The 19,869-nt window shown below is 43.5% G+C and overlaps 1 protein-coding gene across 1 annotated transcript in view; it reads right to left on the reverse strand.

The window, feature by feature from the left end:
* ABCB4 (ATP binding cassette subfamily B member 4) overlaps positions 1–19,869 on the reverse strand; it is a 70,269-nt gene that overhangs the window by 14,391 nt on the left and 36,009 nt on the right. Inside the window, 7 exon segments of the mRNA XM_034667274.1 lie at positions 4,282–4,382; positions 7,993–8,196; positions 9,423–9,506; positions 10,810–10,887; positions 12,539–12,643; positions 14,614–14,760; positions 17,383–17,559. Coding sequence (XP_034523165.1) covers positions 4,282–4,382; positions 7,993–8,196; positions 9,423–9,506; positions 10,810–10,887; positions 12,539–12,643; positions 14,614–14,760; positions 17,383–17,559 — 896 coding nt within the window.

Raw genomic sequence — 19,869 nt, forward strand, 5'->3', positions numbered from 1 at the left:
ACCACTGGCAAAACTTGTCCAAAAACAAAGAGAAAGGACTGAGATTATTAAAATTATGACTGAAAAGGGAGAGGTCACGACCAGCACCATTGAAATTGCAAGGATTATTAGAAACTTTTATCAACAGCTATATGCCAAAAAACTAAACAATCTGGAAGAGATGGAGGCCTTCCTGGAAACCTATAAACTACCAAGACTGAAACAGGAAGAAATAGATTTCTTAAATAGGCCAATTAACTATGAAGAAATTGAGTCAGTGATAAACAACCTTCCAAATAATAAAACTCCAGGCCCAGACGGTTTTCCTGGGGAATTCTACCAAACATTCAAAGAAGAAATAATACCTATTCTCCTAAAGCTATTTCAAAAAATAGAAACAGAAGGAAAGCTACCAAACTCATTCTATGAGGCTAATATTACCTTGATCCCCAAACCAGGCAAAGACCCCCTCAAAAAGGAGAATTACAGACCGATTTCTCTAATGAATATGGATGCCAAAATCCTCAACAAGATCCTTGCTAATAGAATCCAACAGTACATTAAAAGGATTATCCATCATGACCAAGTGGGATTCATACCTGGGATGCAAGCATGGTTCAACACTCGCAAATCAATCAATGTGATACATCATATCAACAAGAAAAGACTCAAGAACCATATGATCCTCTCAATTGATGCAGAAAAAGCATTTGACAAAATACAGCATCCTTTCCTGATTAAAACCCTTCAGAGTGTAGGAATAGAGGGTACATTTCTCAATCTCATAAAAGCCATCTATGAAAAGCCTACTGCAAGCATTATTCTCAATGGGGAAAAGCTGGAAGCCTTTCCCTTAAGATCAGGAACACGACAAGGATGCCCACTCTCGCCACTATTATTCAACATAGTACTAGAAGTCCTTGCAACAGCAATCAGAAGACAAAAAGGGATCAAAGGTATCCAAATCGGCAAAGAAGAAGTCAAACTGTCTCTCTTTGCAGATGACATGATACTCTATATGGAAAACCCAAAGGAATCCACTCCCAAACTATTAGAAGTTATAGAACAATTCAGTAAGGTGGCAGGATACAAAATCAATGCCCAGAAATCAGTTGCATTTCTATACACGAATAACGAGACTGAAGAAAGAGAAATTAGGGAATCCATCCCATTTACAATAACACCAAAAACCATGCGTTACCTTGGAATTAACTTAACCAGAGACGTAAAGGACCTATATGCTAGAAACTATAGATCACTTTTGAAAGATATTGAGGAAGACATAAAAAGATGGAAAAATATTCCATGCTCATGGATTGGAAGAATTAACATAGTTAAAATGTCCATACTACCCAGAGCAATCTACACTTTCAATGCTATCCCGATCAAAATACCGAGGACATTTTTCAAAGAACTGGAACAAATAGTCCTTAAATTTGTATGGAACCAGAAAAGGCCCCGAATCTCCAAGGAACTGTTGAAAAGGAAAAACAAAGCTGGGGGCATCACAATGCCGGATTTCGAGCTGTACTACAAAGCTGTGATCACAAAGACAGCATGGTACTGGCACAAAAACAGACACATCGACCAATGGAACAGAATAGAGAACCCAGAAATGGACCCTCGGCTCTTTGGGCAACTAATCTTTGATAAAGCAGGAAAAAACATCCGGTGGAAAAAAGACAGTCTCTTCAATAAATGGTGCTGGGAAAATTGGACAGCTACATGCAAAAGAATGAAACTTGACCACTCTCTCACACCATACACAAAAATAAACTCCAAATGGATGAAAGACCTCAATGTGAGACAGGAATCCATCAAAATTCTAGAGGAGAACATAGGCAACAACTTCTATGACATCGGCCAGAGCAACCTTTTTCACGACACATCTCCAAAGGCAAGAGAAATAAAAGATAAAATGAACTTATGGGACTTTATCAGGATAAAGAGCTTCTGCACAGCCAAGGAAACAGTCAAAAAAACTAAGAGACAGCCCACGGAATGGGAGAATATATTTGCAAAGGACACCACAGATAAAGGACTGGTATCCAAGATCTACAAAGAACTTCTCAAACTCAATACACGAGAAACAAATAAACAAATCATAAAATGGGCAGAAGATATGAACAGACACTTTTCCAATGAAGACATACAAATGGCTAACAGACACATGAAAAAATGTTCAAAATCATTAGCCATCAGGGAAATTCAAATCAAAACCACACTGAGATACCACCTTACGCCAGTTAGAATGGCAAAGATAGACAAGGCAAGAAACAACAATTGTTGGAGAGGATGTGGAGAAAGGGGATCCCTCCTACATTGTTGGTGGGAATGCAAGTTGGTACAGCCACTCTGGAAAACAGTGTGGAGGTCCCTTAAAAAGTTAAAAATTGAACTACCCTATGACCCAGCCATTGCACTACTGGGTGTTTACCCCAAAGATACAGACGTAGTAAAGAGAAGGGCCATATGCACCCCAATGTTCATAGCTGCATTGTCCACAATAGCCAAATCATGGAAGGAGCCGAGATGCCCTTCAACAGATGACTGGATTAAGAAGCTGTGGTCCATATATACAATGGAATATTACTCAGCTATCAGAAAGAACGAATTCTCAACATTTGCTGCAACATGGACGGCACTGGAGGAGATAATGCTAAGTGAAATAAGTCAAGCAGAGAAAGACAATTATCATATGATTTCTCTCATCTATGGAACATAAGAACTAGGATGATCGGTAGGGGAAGAAAGGGATAAAGAAAAGGGGGGTAATCAGAAGGGGGAATGAAACATGAGAGACTATGGACTATGAGAAACAAACTGAAGACTTCAGGGGGGGGGGGGTGGGGGAATGGGATAGACTGGTGATGGGTAGTAAGGAGGGCACGTATTGCATGGTGCACTGGGTGTTATACGCAACTAATGAAGCATCAAACTTTACATCGGAATCTGGGGATGTACTGTATGGTGATTAACATAATATAATAAAATAAAATTAAAAAAAAAAAAAAAAGAAGTTCTTCCCTGGGCTAGATCCCACAGTCCCAACACAGTTTCGTCTGCACTATTTTTTTTTTAAAAGAATTTATTTATTTATTTGACAGAGATAGAGACAGCCAGTGAGAGAGGGAACACAAGCAGGGGGAGTGGGAGAGGAAGAAGCAGGCTCACAGCGGAGGAGCCTGATGTGGGGCTCGATCCCGTAATGCCGGGATCACGCACTGGGCCGAAGGCAGACGCTTAACCGCTGTGCCACCCAGGCGCCCCTGCACTATTTCTAATCAGTCCACGTGCTATTGTTTGTTAGTATAGCTATCTTATTATATTCTGTATTCTGCATCCTTCAAGAGACAGTGATTTATTTACTCCCAGTTTAGAAGGAAGGCATTTGGAAAGACTTTGGAAAAATTCAAACTATTACTGATTTGGATATTTTAACTTACATGCAATGAGCGTGGTCCTACATTACTTAAAATTACTTAATTTGCAGTGCTCTTCCATCTTTAAATTAGAATCAAATTAAAAATTAGCTCTTCCTTCATTCCCTTGAAGTTCTAATTAACCATAAGTCTTAGGTAATGGCACATATATATTCACATGTAACGTGTCTATTTACATCAAATGGAGAGAAAAATGTACTTTCATGAAGTATATGTAACGAAGGAGATGGAATAAAATGAAAACTTCACTTTTCCCTTCTCAGATTTGTAAGCATTCAAGCAGCGCTTTTAGTCTGCAAAGTTGTATTCTAAGTTGTGTTTAATTTTGTTAATGTTAAAATATATTCATTTATAAAAACAGGTCCTGGCTGGAAACAAGTAGCCAGTCATGCCCCTGGGAGTTTCTTAAATATGTGTGGGTTTCATGAGTAGGCTGGATCTGGTCCTCACCAGCGAACAAATGGAATACTCTAGCCAAACAGTAAGTCTCATCTTTAGTTCAGTCTACACAATTCCAAGGAAATCAGAGTTTGAAGAATTCCCTGGAATACTTCGCCGTCGCCTGGAGAGGTGGTTGACACTGCCCGCAATGGGGCGCACACACCAGTGCACTCCTCTCTTCCATGGTCGGTCTCCCAACACCCCTCTGTTCTTTTCACAAGAGATGTAAAAATCCAATCCGATAGCCCAGGGGCATCAAAAAGCTACTTATTTTCAGTGAGCTGTTGAAAAAAATGTCATCCTTAAAGTCATACCTTTTTTTTTTTTTTTTGAGCAGAAGTTTTATTATCTTTTGGGAACAATTATTAAACCTTAGGAAAGCACTGGGTTCTTAGTAACAATCATTAATGTTCATTACCTGTAAGCTCCGTATAATTTTTCAACATACATCGATTCAAATTTTCTCTCCTGGGTTAAGGACACAACTGTCCTAATATTTTCTATTGCTTCCGTTGCGATCTGTAATGTAGAACAGATCTTGATTAGAAGTGGGGCTTTTACTCCTGGATAATGAAAATTAGAAACTTGAGGGCTCTGTTGGAGAAATCCTGAAGGTTATGTTGAAAGGTTTTTAATTCCTTCAATTTTGAAAGCAAGGGCATTCAAGATGTGTTCTTCAAGATGAGCTCTATGGCAGAACTACCCATCTTAAAAGCAAATCTGGTTGTACCAAATATGGTGGGTGAGTCTTCCTATGCCTGGGGAGACTTACAAGCTGAGGCCAAGCATGGTGGTCTGGACACCAGAAACCTGATTTTATTCCCAGCCCTGCCACCAGTTACTTGACTGGCTTTTGTCAAAGCCTTTGGTGGCTTTGCTTTCTTTACAGGGTACGGTCCTACAAGAGGGCATTAGGCTCTGTGACCTCTAAGGGCCCACTGGAGGTGCACTGGCACATTTCCTCCATGCACATATCCCTCCTTAGATAGACCAGCCAGTCACAGCTGGAATGAAGATCCCAACTATAAGCAACACAACCCTGCCTTCAGGCCCCGCATAAACCAGGGATGGACCCCGGACTCCTCTGTTTCCTGGACTTGGAGGCCACTGCTTGAACGGAGAGGTGGTGTGGATTCCGAGAGGAAGGTCTCCGTTTGGGGGGCCACACTGGGTATGTGGAGGCAGCTGGTCTGAATCCTCAGCAGGTGAGGAACGGAACGAAGGTGTAGAGAGACTCCAACACAGTGGAGCCTGTGGCTGAGAGCCTCTAACTTTACGGGAATATTCTCCATCCGTACTCCCTGCAGTTCTGTGCACCCCTACCTCAAATCCCTTTTTACTCAAAGCAGCCAGAGCAGTTTTCTGACTCTTCCAGCCAAACCGCCCTGGACTAATGTTAACGGTCTGTGACTCAGCTATGAAGTTTAAGGCCTGGTTCTGCAGCTGACTTATCCAATTCCATAAACACAAACAGCATCAGATTTTAGTTTTATGTTTTTGTTTTCTCAGCTTTAAGAATTTTTACCTCAGTTCTCAGCTTCTGTAACCAGAGGAAGGCAAGATATTTGATACCTCAGGCTGAATAACCTCTCTTTAGTTAGAAATGAAAACTAACAGCAATAACAGCCAGACTGGAGCGCACTAGGAGCGGTCAGTCTGTGCCGGGTGGTACTCTGCTTCACGGACAGGCTCCCACTTAGCCTCACACAGCCCCGTGAGGTCAGTGTTGTCCTCTTGTCACAGCTGAAGGAGCTGAGACACTGTGAAGTCAAATGACTTGCCTCAAGCCCTAGAATTAATAAGTCGGCAAGGATTCCTAATCAGGCTAGGTGATGCTGAGTCCGTGTTCTTAACCCATTATGCTTTTCTGCTTCCCCCACTTTGTAACGTATACAGGGAGTAGCTCATTGTTAATGACTTCACACTCAACACGTGATTTCCTGGCCATGGATTAATTGCTCTGAGGCCTAGTCCTGGTTCAGCAAGTCTGTAATCTCAGTTGAGTTAGGGCCTAAGTCAAGAGGGTTAAATGCAGACTCTCCCTACCTACTTACCAGCCAAGGAGTCAACACCCTCATCGCTAAGCCCTTTCTGAAAAAGGGAACGTATCCCAAATCCGGATGTACTTTAACCATGATTTATCTGCACCCAGGTTAGTAAGAGCTTTTCTTCTTGAAAACAAAAACAAAAAAACATACAACAGTGATGGGGGTGAGGAAATTCCAGGACCTTCTTTCTAACCTTAATTCTGTGTTATATCAAGAGTTGTCTGAATAAACAAAATTGAATTATGACTGATTGCTAACAATTAACATCTAAAATTTCTAATCTCTCACACTGTATTTTTAAAAAACCTTATTAGATTTAAGTGGCTATTAAAAATAATTTTGTTTACTGAGTTATTCTCTGATTCCTAGAATGAGAGTATTAGCTGGAAGGAACATGGGACATTATCTGCTACAGTTTCCTATTTCATCCAAGTGTGAAGGGAGGACCAGAGAAGTTGGGGATCTTCTTCAATGTCCCACATGGTGACTAGCAAGCCCAAGACTAATAACCCGAGGGGCTATGTTTCATTTGCTGTAAGCTCATTACGAACTGCCCTACTCCTGCCCAAATTCTGATACCTTTCAGTGTTAGTAGTCATTTTTAATAGAGTTAAGGCTCTAATCTTAACCAGAGTCAAGATTTTTCTTTTCATGTAATTGGTCTAAGAAAACGTGATCTTCATTCTATCTACTGACAGTTCTCCCTTCTGAAATGTGGAAGAACCAGGTTTCAGGGAGAAAGGAAATAAAAACCACAGTGGTTTTTCAGCAGTTAGTTGTGCCAAATAGAAGACCAGGAAACGATGCCCTCAAGTACACACGGCCAGCAGCCAGGAGGGTCTTCCAGCTGTGTGAACCCCCAGGGCTCCTGAAGTCCCGGACCCATGAAGTGGCCTATAGACCCCGGGCTCCAGGGGAGGATGCGGGGTGCACAGCAGGCGCGAGCGTTCTGATGCAGACCCGGGGCAGGGGCGGGGGGTGGGGGGCACCAACACGGGACCATGGCTGATGCGGGTTAGGAGACCAGGGGAAATGGCTTCGCTGGACATAACTGGCTCAGTGCAAACCTGCTTGGATGGAATTTTCATCTCACTCCTGACAGGACACACATCTGGATCAAGTCACCGAACCTCGGAATGCTTTCTTCCTTGTGAGGGGGCCCTCTACCTGCCCCACCTCACAGAACCATAGCGGAGGCCAGTTGCCGTAACGTGCGAAAGGGCTTTGTCACGTGTGGTGCTGCAGAAACTCTATCACAATTTATATCTGTCTGCTTCATCTCCTAATGTGTCAATAAAGGATAATATTGACAAAAGTAAGTAAAAATGTTCCTGGCTGTAGTTTAAATATTTAAATGCATGTACATGTAAATAAAACGCTTCTATCTACATTTAGATACATTTCAGTACATATGAAGAGACTACTGAGTAAAGAGCTTTGAAATTAAACCAGAACTCAAATCCCTGCCATGTCTTTACCTAGTTTCTCAAGTTCCTCATTTACAAAATTGGGATAACATTAGTAGCTGCCTGACAAGATTACTGTGAGAGTGTGAAGAGGTGGTGCGTGTATTTCACACAATCATGGGCCCCCGGTAAGGCTCAAGTTAATGGCTGCCCAACTGCCACCACGGTTAGAGCCACCCACCGAAGCATTTACTGCCATCTGGCGGCGACCCTTCACTGTAGCCATCACAGCCAAGAAGGAAAGCATGATCTCCCAAGTACCAGCAATCCAACAATTCACTTATATTCTCTGCCCTAAGGACTCCATGTAACACAGGGGGGACATTTCTCTCAACAATGCCACTGGGTTATTAATCCAAAGTAAAATGGACTTTGGATATTCAGAAATTATAAAAACTACACATAAAGTGCTTTTTGACAGGCTAAGAGCCTTCCATTAATTATCCCATTGTCAAGTTACAGGCATCATTAGTACAGTAAATGTTCTGTGCGGCGTTGACAGTTATCGGCTGTACGGAGCGCATATAGTTATCCAAACATGTATTTTGGACTAAATCAACTAAAACACATGTCTAAAAACACTACTTACACTCACTGAAGCCTTATTTGACCCACCTTTCCAGCAGTTTCCAGTTCTTTTTTATCTCTTTTGGCATTTCCGGCCAACATTTTCATTTCAACAATTCCTGATACAGCAATGATGGGAACAACTGATAACAGCAGTAGGGTCAATTGCCAACCGTAGATAAAGGATATGATAATACCAGTTCCGAGGTTAGCTGTATTCTGCGCAATTAATGCCAGCCTCATCCCAGTGGCCTGCAAGAGCAGAAGCAGAGAGAGAGCTGTGTTTCACGTTGCAAATGCATAAGCAGCAGTCTGAGCCTTCCCGGTCAGGAGGAGGAGAGGGCTGTGGGCCTGGCTGACATTTGCTCCCTTTCCTTGCCATCAACCCAAGACGCCCATGCCTCACTCATGAGGCCCTGCAGGTTTTTCTTTGCTCGTGCCCCGCGGTTCTCATTCCTGGCCTGCCCATGCCAATTCAGCCGTTTTACAAAAGCAGGTCATCCGCAGCGCTGCTTTGAGGAGAGGATGTGGGGCACAGGTACTCTGGCACAAAGGCAACATGTAAAGAGAAGACTAACCCTAGTATACTCTGGCCATGTTAAGAACCCTTTGCTGCCCATGTGTAAGAGGGAAATTTACACACTGCTACGAAGTGTATCTGTCTATCCTGAGAGACCAGCCACCACCAAGCATACGTGGAGCTGAATAAATGTAGGGCTCAGAAAAGGAGGGGGGCCGGTGCACTGGACACTGCAGGTGACTCTCCCACCGCTTCTGCTTCTGGCTTGGGTGGAAGCCAGAAGCTTCAAAGTCACAGCCCTCAGCTCCAATGGCGGGGGAGACCTCAACCAAGGACAGCGTGGCTGTCCCCAGAGACAGTAATCTGCTGAGGCTTGGGCAGATGACCCAAGTTAGCCAAAAACTTAGATTTAGGGGAAGGTGGTAGTTTGGTGGCTGATGTATGGGTGGGGGCTGAAAAGCCACTCAGTGCCACACACACACACACACACACACACACACACAGGAAACTTGTGTCCTTCATGACATTTTTGAGGCAATGAATCAATCTACCTTGAAGTCCAACCTTCCTCTTGATTGTTTAGGCCAGTTGGAGTTGTTTCTGTCATTTCCAGCTGAAAGCAGCTTAGCTGTTGCAGCCATGCCATATGTTAATTCAAAACCACATTGAAGGGGCGGGCGCCTGGGTGCTCAGTTGGTTAAAGCATCAGACTCTTGATTTTGGCTAAGGTCACAATCTCAGGGTTGTGGAATCAAGCCTGAGCCCCAGGGCTGGAGGGCTCAGAGCTCAGCAGGGAGTCTGTTTGTCCCTCTCCCTCTGCTCCTCCCCTCGCACCCCCGTGCCCCCACCCCGCTTACTCACACCGTCTCTCAAATGGATAAATAAAATCTTCAAAAAAAAAGGAAAAAGAAAAAAGGAAAGAAACACATTAAAGAAAAACAGAATAAACTCTACATACTCCTTGGACCTGGGAGGCATCCGTTGCAAGCCTTGTAGAAAGCGCACCAGTACTGTTTTTATGATCATCAAACCAGCTCATGTCCTGTGGCACAAAACACACCTTTAAATGAGTTTGAAATTAAAACAAGCAAAGAAAAGTAGATAAAACCTCCACAACCTTCAGTGCTGGAAATAACCACACCTCACTTGGCCCTGGAGTTAGGGGAGAGGTGACATGCAGTGCAGAGCCCCAGTCCCTGCCACGAGCAGGAATCCTTGGGGTCCACTAAGACCCAAGCTCCAGGCTGCTCTGCTGTGGCCGGGACAGCATGGCTGACCTGGGGGCTGAGGGTGGGGTAGGGCTTCTCTAGATTGCATCTGTGCTCCTTGCCAGGCGCACCTGAGGGGAAGGGCACAGGTGGGCATTCCATCACCCAATCCTTGCATGGCACACTATGGACACTTCCTCCCTGATGGGGTGGTGTCCCTCATAAAGGGGCTGGAGTTGTGCTCAACACAACTCTTAAAAATTCTAGGCATGAGAAAATCAGCCCTGGTTTCCCACCGTGTTTTGTTTTTTTAAGCAAGAATTGAAAAGGTGTATGTTAGAAACAATTAACTACAGGCCACTCATCCACAGCATCTTTTAGTTTCATAGAAAATAATTTTCCCTACATAGCAACACTTAAAAGATACTGGGGAAAAAGTTTGTAAACTCAGACCCACCCAAAATAGGATACCTGCTGTGGGCTCTTTTGTGAACAGGAATATAATCAATTCCTGTCAAGTACATGGATAATATTCTGGCCCTCTCTTAAGCCTCCTCTATAAAAACAGAGAATTGAAATTTTCACATTTTCCCACATGTCCCTCACTAGACTGTGGACTTCTCAAGAGGGTAGAAAATGCATTTTATAGTCCCAGCTACTGGCACACTGGTACACAGCTGGTAACAATGGAATGAGTAAATGAGGGAATTAATACGAAAACCGAGCTCAAGTCATGACAGAACGAAAACTCAGTTACCAACATTTGGGAAAATTGTTATCATAGTCAATCATGAATATTACCCACCACCTTTTCCTTTGTTTAAATATATCCCGGAGTTTCAAATGCCTTGCTAAGGCCTGCACAGAAGCCAGAGAAGGGCCACAGGTCCTTGAAATGACAGTACGCATATGGATAGAAATAGTGGCAAAAGAAGCCCAAAAAGCTACCTAAATTAAGCCTACTCCCATGAAATCCTTGAGAAGTCTTTGGGTGTTCGAAGACCAGGACAGCTTGCAGGGCCCTGGCCGGTCCCTGCAGGAATGCATGGGTGGGGCAGGCAGGCACAGACGTGAACTACAGATGCCCAGAACAATAGAAACAGGCTGCGTGTGAAACGAACCAGTGTGCACACCTACCTGTCTTAGCATTGCTCTAAATGCTAACGACCGAAGCCTGGTGGTGAGGATCTCACCGGCTTTACCAAACGTGAAGCCCTGGTTGAGGGGGGAGAAGAAAAAAAAAAAAAAGAAAAAAAGCTATTGTCCCTTTTTGATCATCAGTATTCTGACCCAAGCGGGTATATTCACATTGATTTTTACATTACTTACATATTAATCCACTATTCAGATAACATAAGTCTACGACCAAACACTAACTCAAAGTCCCAACTTCAAATTCCTGTACTACCCAATCATCAGCATGCAGAAAGAATCCAAACACCAAAACCTTACAAATGTCCAGTTTTGGCTTCTGAAACATTCTAAATACATTTCCCTCTCCAAACTTTCAAGGACAACATCTCAGTAAGAATACCATATATAATTATAAGCTTGGCATGTTCCTGACACTTTAAACAGTTGAAAACAGAAGTAGCAGGTCTGCGCAGGAATACATTTCAGCTCCTATGGTGGAGGGTGGGAGGGCGGAGGGGAGGAGGGCAGAGGGGAGGAGGATGTCTGCAGAGTCAAGTTCCAAGTGAGTTTGCTGGTTCTCCATCTCCGCTCCACCTACTCTCCTACTGGGGAACAATTAGACTATTCTTCCTCCCCAAGCACCCCTGCCAGAAAATGTCCCTCTTCCTAAGCTATACCATGTCCACAGCTGGGCCTGCTTCCAGGGCCCCCGATGGCTGGGAGCCTCCAGGCACACTGAGCATTCATGTAAGCATGGAGAGTGTGCTCTGGGGAGGACCCGTCAGGAGTCTTTAGGAAGCCAGGAGGATGGGTGCTCAGTACCTGGGGAGGCATCAGCCCCAGGTGTCCAAGACTGGCCTGACGACTCTGGTCTCCTCCTTCCTTGGCCGGCACATCACTCACAGCCGGTGTGGGCCTCGCAGTGCTATGCGTCATCCCACTGCTGTCACAGCCTCCAAAACACATTTCTAAAACCAGCTCCACTCCCAAATACACCAAGGCCTAGGGCTGGACTGGAGCACTGACTTGCTGCCAGTAAGGCAATGCTTTCTGAGGAAGATGCTTGCCTTGCTTTACCATCGGTTCAACGACGACAGAAGACGAGCGTGCTGGACAGGACCAAGAAAGCTCATTCTGCCGACTTCGTCGACTGTGTTAGAAAGGTCTGCGTGGTGCCGAGTTACAGAGACAGAAGAAATGTACTAAGAGTCTAGGTAGAAGAGGACAAGCAGAGCGGGGCTGACTAGCTCACTCTGGCCAGGGCCACAGTGTCTGAACGCAGTAGCACACGTGTTCCTTCACAGCGTTCGTCACCAGGAGGAAGAGATCAGAGAAGTTCTATTGTCAACAGAGTCCCAACAGAAAAGAGCATATTGTTGTACTGACTTTTTTTTCTAGTTCATAATGAGTTTAATTGGTACTTATGTTCTCCTATGAATTCAAGTCTCTCTTTTCCTATATAATGAATGTTTGCTGTGGGCAAACCTGGAACGTAATAGAATGCAGCACACAGGGACGTCCCCATTCCTTCTGCTTAAGGACATTGCTCTCGGAAGGAGCCTCACAGACTGCATTCGCGATTCATTTTAGTCTAAGACTTGGAAGCTCCATTAGGTTTTGATTAACTGATAATTAACATGTATTAATAGGTAATGAAAATCTAGCCGATGGATAATGTATGTTCTCTAACGGCATGGAAACGTGATGAGACGATGAAATCACAGGTACTTACCTGAAGGAAGAAGGTAAAAAAGGAAATAATTCCCAGGCCTAAAAAAAGCAATGAGAACATGTTGCATTTCTGCTGCTTTATTTCATCATCCCCTGGTCCAAAAACCTGCAAAAGAACATTTAAAATGCCCATCTTGGATTACATGATCCTCTTCACTCTTCCCATAAATGATGACTTAAGCATCACAGTTGAAACACTAGGCTTTGAACATATAGATATTTTAAAATTAAAAAAAAAAACCCGTAACAAAAAAATTTACCATCGTGACCATTTTTAAGGATCCAATGCAGTGGATGAAGTTCATTCACAGTGTGGTGCAACCTTTGCCACTGCCCGCATCCAGAACTTTCGCATCATGTCACACTGGAACTCTGCACCTGATCAAGTCACTCTCCCCATCCCCACTCCCCAGCCCTCTGGGAACCACTATTCTCCTTCCTGTGGCCACAGATTTGAGGCATGTGTGGCTAGTAACGTGGGGTGAAGCACCACGTGTGGAGCGTGCATGGTTGCACATGTTGGCGTCTGTTCCTCTTCCCCAGCACTCACTGTTCCCTCTGCCCCAGCCCTGCACCCCTCCCTCCACAGCGGCTCCCGACCACCCAACCTGAAACAGCACCTCCAGCTTGCCTGTTGCCAGGTCCTGCCTTTCCAACACTTGCTATCCCGTGACATGCTGGGTATTAGTTTCTTGTGTGCTCTGTGTCTGCCCCAGTAGAAAGTAACTGTTTTGAGGGAACGACTTGCTTTATTTTCTGCCCTATTTCCAGGGCCTAGAGCAGCATCTGACACAAAGCAGAGGCCCAGATATAAATACAGTCCACACAGCTCTTGAATGGCAAGAGAGCCAGGAATTGCTTTATAATTTTAAAACACCTGGAGGGGGTCCTTTCTAATTTGTTAACTTTTTGGCTTGTGCTCTTAATTGTAGACCAATGTCTTCTACGACTACAATAAACTTGTAACAATGATGGTGAATAATTCATCTTAACAAGAAAGTCTCTCCAATGATGTCAGAGGTTGACCAAAACTACACGATATAAATGGTGGGTCTTATAGAGCCTTGGCTATTCCCGATTAAGGTCCTATAAATATCCCCCACCGAAGTTAACAACTGGATAGTCTGAGTCTTCTAGGTCTCAGACTCCCCAGGCCTTGGAAGGATTGCTCAAACAACGACGTGCTCGTGGTTGCTTTTTGAATACTGACTTCAAAGCAGACACTCTTAAATGCTTCACCTTAGAGTTCTCTTTGTAATCTCTTTCCATCCTCAGCCATCCTGTGAGGTATGTTTATTTTGGAGATGAAGGAACTGAAGCTTGAGAAGGGACAGCCTCTAGCCCACGTTTGCCCAGCTGGGAAGTGGCGGCCAGCCTGTGCCAGAGTGCCCGGCCTCTCAGAGGCTGTGACGTGAGCCCTTCCTTCCCTCACCTCCCTACCCCCCAGCCATGTTCTCCACGAGTGGGACGCCGATGACTGCCTGACCCCAGTTTCACCCCAATGCAGAGACATAATTAAATGCCTCCATCAGTGATTTTTTTTTTTACTTATAATATCATTAATATCCTACTTTGGAATGGTTGGAAGGCTACTTTTTCTTTTGCCGCACAGCTTTCCTCACAAGGGAATTAAAAACTTCGGCATANATTTTTTTTTTTACTTATAATATCATTAATATCCTACTTTGGAATGGTTGGAAGGCTACTTTTTCTTTTGCCTCACAGCTTTCCTCACAAGGGAATTAAAAACTTTGGCATACTNGTGGCACAGCGGTTAAGCGTCTGCCTTCGGCTCAGGGCATGATCCTGGCATTATGGGATCGAGCCCCACATCAGGCTCCTCCGCTATGAGCCTGCTTCTTCCTCTCCCACTCACCCTGCTTGTGTTCCTTCTCTCGCTGGCTGTCTCTCTCTGTCAAATAAATAAATAAAATCTTAAAAAAAACAAAAACAAAAACAAAAAAAAACTTTGGCGTACTTTCATTTGAGGCTGCTTTACTCCAAAATGGAGCCAGTGGTGAGGCCAGCATGAGAACGGATTAAAGTCAAGCTCCTCAGTGATGTTTGCAAACTTACCGCTATCATTTCTGAGAATATGATTGAAAACGCTGGCTGAAGCGCACCATTGGCAATGGCGCACACCGTGCCGACCACAAAGTACGGCCATTCCGTCTTGTTCAATTTCAAGACCTTCAGAAAAGACACTGATGGCACATCTTCATCCTAGAACACACACACACACACACAAACGCACACAAATATAGACATATCAGGACCAACTGGTGAGGACACAACTGTTACCAGAGTGTGCAAAGACAGCACTGCCCTCAAGGAGCTTGCAGACGAGGCGCAGAGAATGACCCGTCTAGGCCCAACCACCTAAGGGTGAGACAGTCTGTTATAAAATCCTAACAATGGGCACTGATTACACGGCGTAAGCCGAGTGAGAGTTGTTCACCCGAGAAGCAGTCTCCATGGTGTCATCAGCCCTCAGCAGAGGGAGGTGAGGCAGGACCCAGGCACAAAAGGCTCTGGCATTCAGGCCCCAACTCTACTCAGGGATGATGTTGGGGTCAAATGAGACAATACCCATGAATAGATGGATAAAGGTTCTTACAAATGTGGGATACCATTATTAACCTGAGAACACAGGCCTGCTCCCCTCACCCCCAGAATCCTGGCCAGTACTGCCTTTTTCTGGGACATGGTCCGAACTCACAAAGCCAACTTGATTATGCCCATTTTCTTTTATCACTGTTCCTTGGCAGGCTTCTCCTATTTCAGAGCTTAGCTTGTTTTGTGAATTTTTTTCCTTCTGTATTTACACACCTCCTTTTCTAATATGCGAGTTTTGTTTTTAAAGGTGAAGACTATATGTCTTTATATCCCTAGAAACTATCCCAATACCTGTCACATACCAGATTCTCAGCAAATGACAAACTCAAGGTCTTCTCAAACATGAAGGATTCAGGTCACCTAAACTACCTCTACAGTCAGAATATTCTCCTTTAGAATTAAACTATATACAAAAGGTGCCTAGGGAATCCCATAGCTTTATGGTCGTTTACAGAGATAGTTTTGGTCTTTACAAAACAGAGAACATGGGGGTAGGTTCTTTTGGCTCTCTTTTTTTCAAGCCAGTCTCTTTCTCGTCTTGTCTCTTCCCCGTCTTTCATTTCATTTCATTTCCCTCCCTAGTTAGCATTACCTTTAAGTCCTGGTCTCCAGCCTGATAAATGACCCTTTTCCTCAGCCTGCTGTCTTCAACACACACAAACAGGTCTCCCCAGGTCCCTCTCATCACAATTCCTCCCTTTCCTTGGGTACACTGTCGAACCCTCTCTGATGGTACTTGGGACAATCTGTTGATTGTGGCATTTTCTGCCTCCCCCTCTTCTCTGTGCAATTCTCAGAGAAGTTCTCCTCTGAAATACCAGACTCTAAAGACTTAGCAGCATGGCTCTGAAGATAAATGAGAAAACAAAAAGTGGATACTTCCATAGCCACAAGAGGGGTGGGTGGGAATTGTTTATCTTACTTAAGATAAAGCAACTTCATGATGGTGTAATTGTTATTCTTCTTTCCATAAATATACCAAGATTAAGACCGCTAAGAGAGCCCTTATAATTTCTGCAGTAAATAAAATTGTAGGCAGAGAAAAACAGAAGCAATGAACTCTCGGTAGGATTAGTTTCTTCAGGCCAACACAGGAATAAAAATAAACCACCTTTATCAAGTAACATCCAAATGTATTTTCAAACAACTTTTTTTTTAAAGATTTTATTTTTTATTAATTTTACAGAGATAGAGACAGCCAGTGAGAGAGGGAACACAAACAGGGGGAGTGGGAGAGGAAGAAGCAGGCTCATAGTGGAGCCTGATGTGGGGCTCGATCCCATAACGCCGGGATCACGCCCTGAGCCGAAGGCAGACGCTTAACCACTGTGCCACCCCAGGCGCCCCTCAAACAACTTCTTGAAGAAAATACCTCTTCTTAGAATGGATTCCCTCACAATTATAAAAGTTTCTGTTAACTTAATGATATCACAAGTCTTCAGCAGGAAGTAAGAACATACAATTTTGCTATTTCTGGACATTCTCCCCTTCTTGTTAGTAAGAGAATTCCAATCTAATTCAGAGCCGCAATGCATAGAGTAAAAAGATTAAGTTTTTTACCCTCCCTTGTAGGTAGGTATGGCCATGGGATTAAGTTATGGCCAATGACAGATAAGTAAAAGTATTGTCTGGACTTCTGGAAAATCCTTTTCTTCTTCCTGTTGCTTGGACTGTGTTTGTTATGGCTGGAGCTTCCAGAGCCCTTTTAGATGTGTGAGGATGGAAGTCACACTCAAGTACAGTGAAGATAAGGATGAAAGGAGCCTGAATCCAAGGGCACTGTGGAGCCACTAGCATGCTAGGCTTGGGTTTCTTACCGGGAAGGTTTTTTTTTTAGGTGAAAGAGTAATGAAAACTTTAATTTGTTTAAACTGATGTTATTCTGGTTTTTCAGCATAGACCATCAGAGATAATCCTTCCTAATAGAAGACAAATATCAGGGCCTTTTACTTATCTCTGAATCTCGAAGACAAATGGAGTATTTACTTTTAAGCATCTAAACACAAAGTCTACGTTTCTGGATCTATTTTTTCCCTCCTACTGGAAATCCACTTTTTATTGGAATTGATTTTAATCCATTGTCAAATGCATTTAGAAGTTGATATTTCCTTTTTTCCAGGAAGGGTATCATTCAGAGTAGGAATCACCTGTGCCTGCAATATATTTGCAAGGGCAAGAATTTCAACAGCAAAACTCCACCATAAAAGATTTAAGTGAAAAACAACTTACAAGTTCTTCAGTTTCCACATCAAGGCCTTTCTGATACTTCCGTGAATTCCTAAGGCTTTTACGAGTAGAATTCCTAAATATGTGAGATTTCCAGCCATTTGGAGCCATATCTGCAGCAGCCTTTTCATTATTTAGTTCAAGGTCAAATTCTCCTGATTGGATCTGATTTCCTGAGGTCTGAAAGAAGAAAAAATGTTAAGTTCTGTGTGTCCAGATGGATATAACCTCCAAGTTGAGACCCATAAAGCCATTTTGACTATTACATGTGCCACGACTTGTCGATTCCCTAACAGCTTCTCAATCAAGATTAGCTCGAAGACTGTAAAGAAGTCTTTCAACACAGAGAAGTTATGTTAAAGTTTAAAAAGGACGAAAAGGTTAAATTCCATTTGAACAATATAAAACTTGGAGAACAAAAGTGTTTCTTAAAAATTAAAAGGCAAATTTTCCATCATCCAGCAGCTACATCGAAGTTTTCTCTGCACGGGAGAATGCAGAGAACGTCATGACCACCACCAGAAGGAAGAAGAATAAAGACAAGTATTACCAAGAGCTCGTTTTTAAAGCTACAAACAAGGAAAAGCTGGTCAGTCCCCATGGGAGGCAATTAAACTGTTTTCCTTGACTGGCCAAGTGCATTCATTTTCTGCCTTGTATCCCGCTCAGACTCACCTCACCCCAGGTGACCCCACCTGCAGGCTAAGCCTCACTGCCTGCATTGGGATCAGTTCTCTCCTTAAAGGGGCAAGGGGAAGGATAATTTTCTGACCTCTGCTTCAATGCCTGGTGAGGAACGTCAAGGTAACCTTGCTGGAGTCTAACTTTGAGTCTAAACCTCGTCATGGTTTCTCCAGGACCTGAGTTATAGTACTGTCACGTTCTTGCTCCTCGTCTTCAGGTCCTGTCCTCAAACCCAGTCCTGTGACTAGTGCCTTACTAACCCTGCAGTAGCTTCTCTAGAGCTCTGTGTATTGTCCGATCCTAGCTTTCCAGCTGTGCTTTCAATACCTGATGAAACATCACCCGTGTGCCTTGATCCACACTGCAGTGATGTGTTCTGCTGGTAGACTTCCTTGCTTGCTTGTAACTGGAACTGTGTTACACCATCTCCCAAAGCAAACCAACCAAAAGCCTTAGTCTTCTAACTGATCCCTGCATCCTCCCTTCCATCCATTTCCACACCACCACCAGATTCACTTTCCGCAAGGGCAGTTCTGCTCAAACTACGTCCCAGCTCAAAAACCTTCCACAGGTCCCCACCGCACGGTCAAGCCTGGGTCCCCCAAATTCTAGCTCATGGCAAGTCAAACTGGGCCCCTCGAATGAATGCCTTTTCTTTTCCTCCTTTCGTCATCTTCTCCATGCTATCAAAGTGTCTATCTCAACAGAGTTCTCCCAATTAGCCCGCTCTGATTTTAGCCTTCTGTGACCAATGAACAATCCCTCTCTCTCTCCCATAATATTGTTTTCTGTGCTTTCCCTAAAGCCCTCATTTGGTGGGTGCTGAGGTCACTGAGCTCCAAAGTCAAGATGGCCACTTTTACCAGGTGATGAAAAGTATTTATTTAAAACCAATAGCCCTTATTTCTTACGCCTGAATATACCTCAGCTGGCTCAAATAATTATAAAAAGTACAAAAAATGTCAAAAGAAAATATGGGTGAATATCCTTTTTAAGAACAACTCCAAATCCTGAACACATGAAGGGAAAAAATGATAATATAATTACATACGATTTTAAAGCTTTTTGTATGGTAGCCAAACAAACCACAAAGCGAAATTAGAAGAATAAAGTGGGGGGCACCTGGGTGGCTCGGTCAGTTAAGTGTCTGACTCTTGATTTCCACTCAGGTCGTGATCTCAGTGGGACAGAGTTTGTGACAGGTTCCACGCTCAGTGGGGAGTGTGCCTGAGATTCTCTCTCTCCCCCTCCCTGCCCCTCACCCTCCTCGCATGCACATGTTCTCCCCCTTCCCTCTTAAAAAAAAAAAAAGGCAGGATAAATATCTCCAATACATGCAAGGGTATATTTCCTTTTTATGCAGGGAGTCCTTATAAGTCAATATCATGAACAACCCAACAGAAAAATGGCCTAAAATAGGAACAAATGCTTTAACAGAGGGGAAAAAACACACAGCCAATGAACATGTGAAAAGATGCTCAATCTCATGAATGATGAAAGAAATCTGGAAATACTGTTTAGCTCTTTTAGGTTAGCAAAGATGAAAAATAAATACCAAGTGTCTGTCAGTGGCTATCAACAGGGGTTTGGATTATGGGAGTCTCTCAAATTTCTGAAATAGTCATGTTTGAGGGTTTTTTTTTAACACTTGGATTTTTAAAAATAAGAATGCATTACATATGTCATCAGAAAAACATTAAAATACATTTAAAAGAAACGAAGAGCCAACAGTCTACCTAATGAAAAAGCAATGACCATTCTACTTTAGAAACCGAGACAAGGTTTTTTTGACACTAGGTTGGTTGG

Source organism: Ailuropoda melanoleuca, chromosome 1 (assembly GCF_002007445.2).
Source record: "Ailuropoda melanoleuca isolate Jingjing chromosome 1, ASM200744v2, whole genome shotgun sequence".
Taxonomy (NCBI): Eukaryota; Metazoa; Chordata; class Mammalia; order Carnivora; family Ursidae; genus Ailuropoda; species Ailuropoda melanoleuca.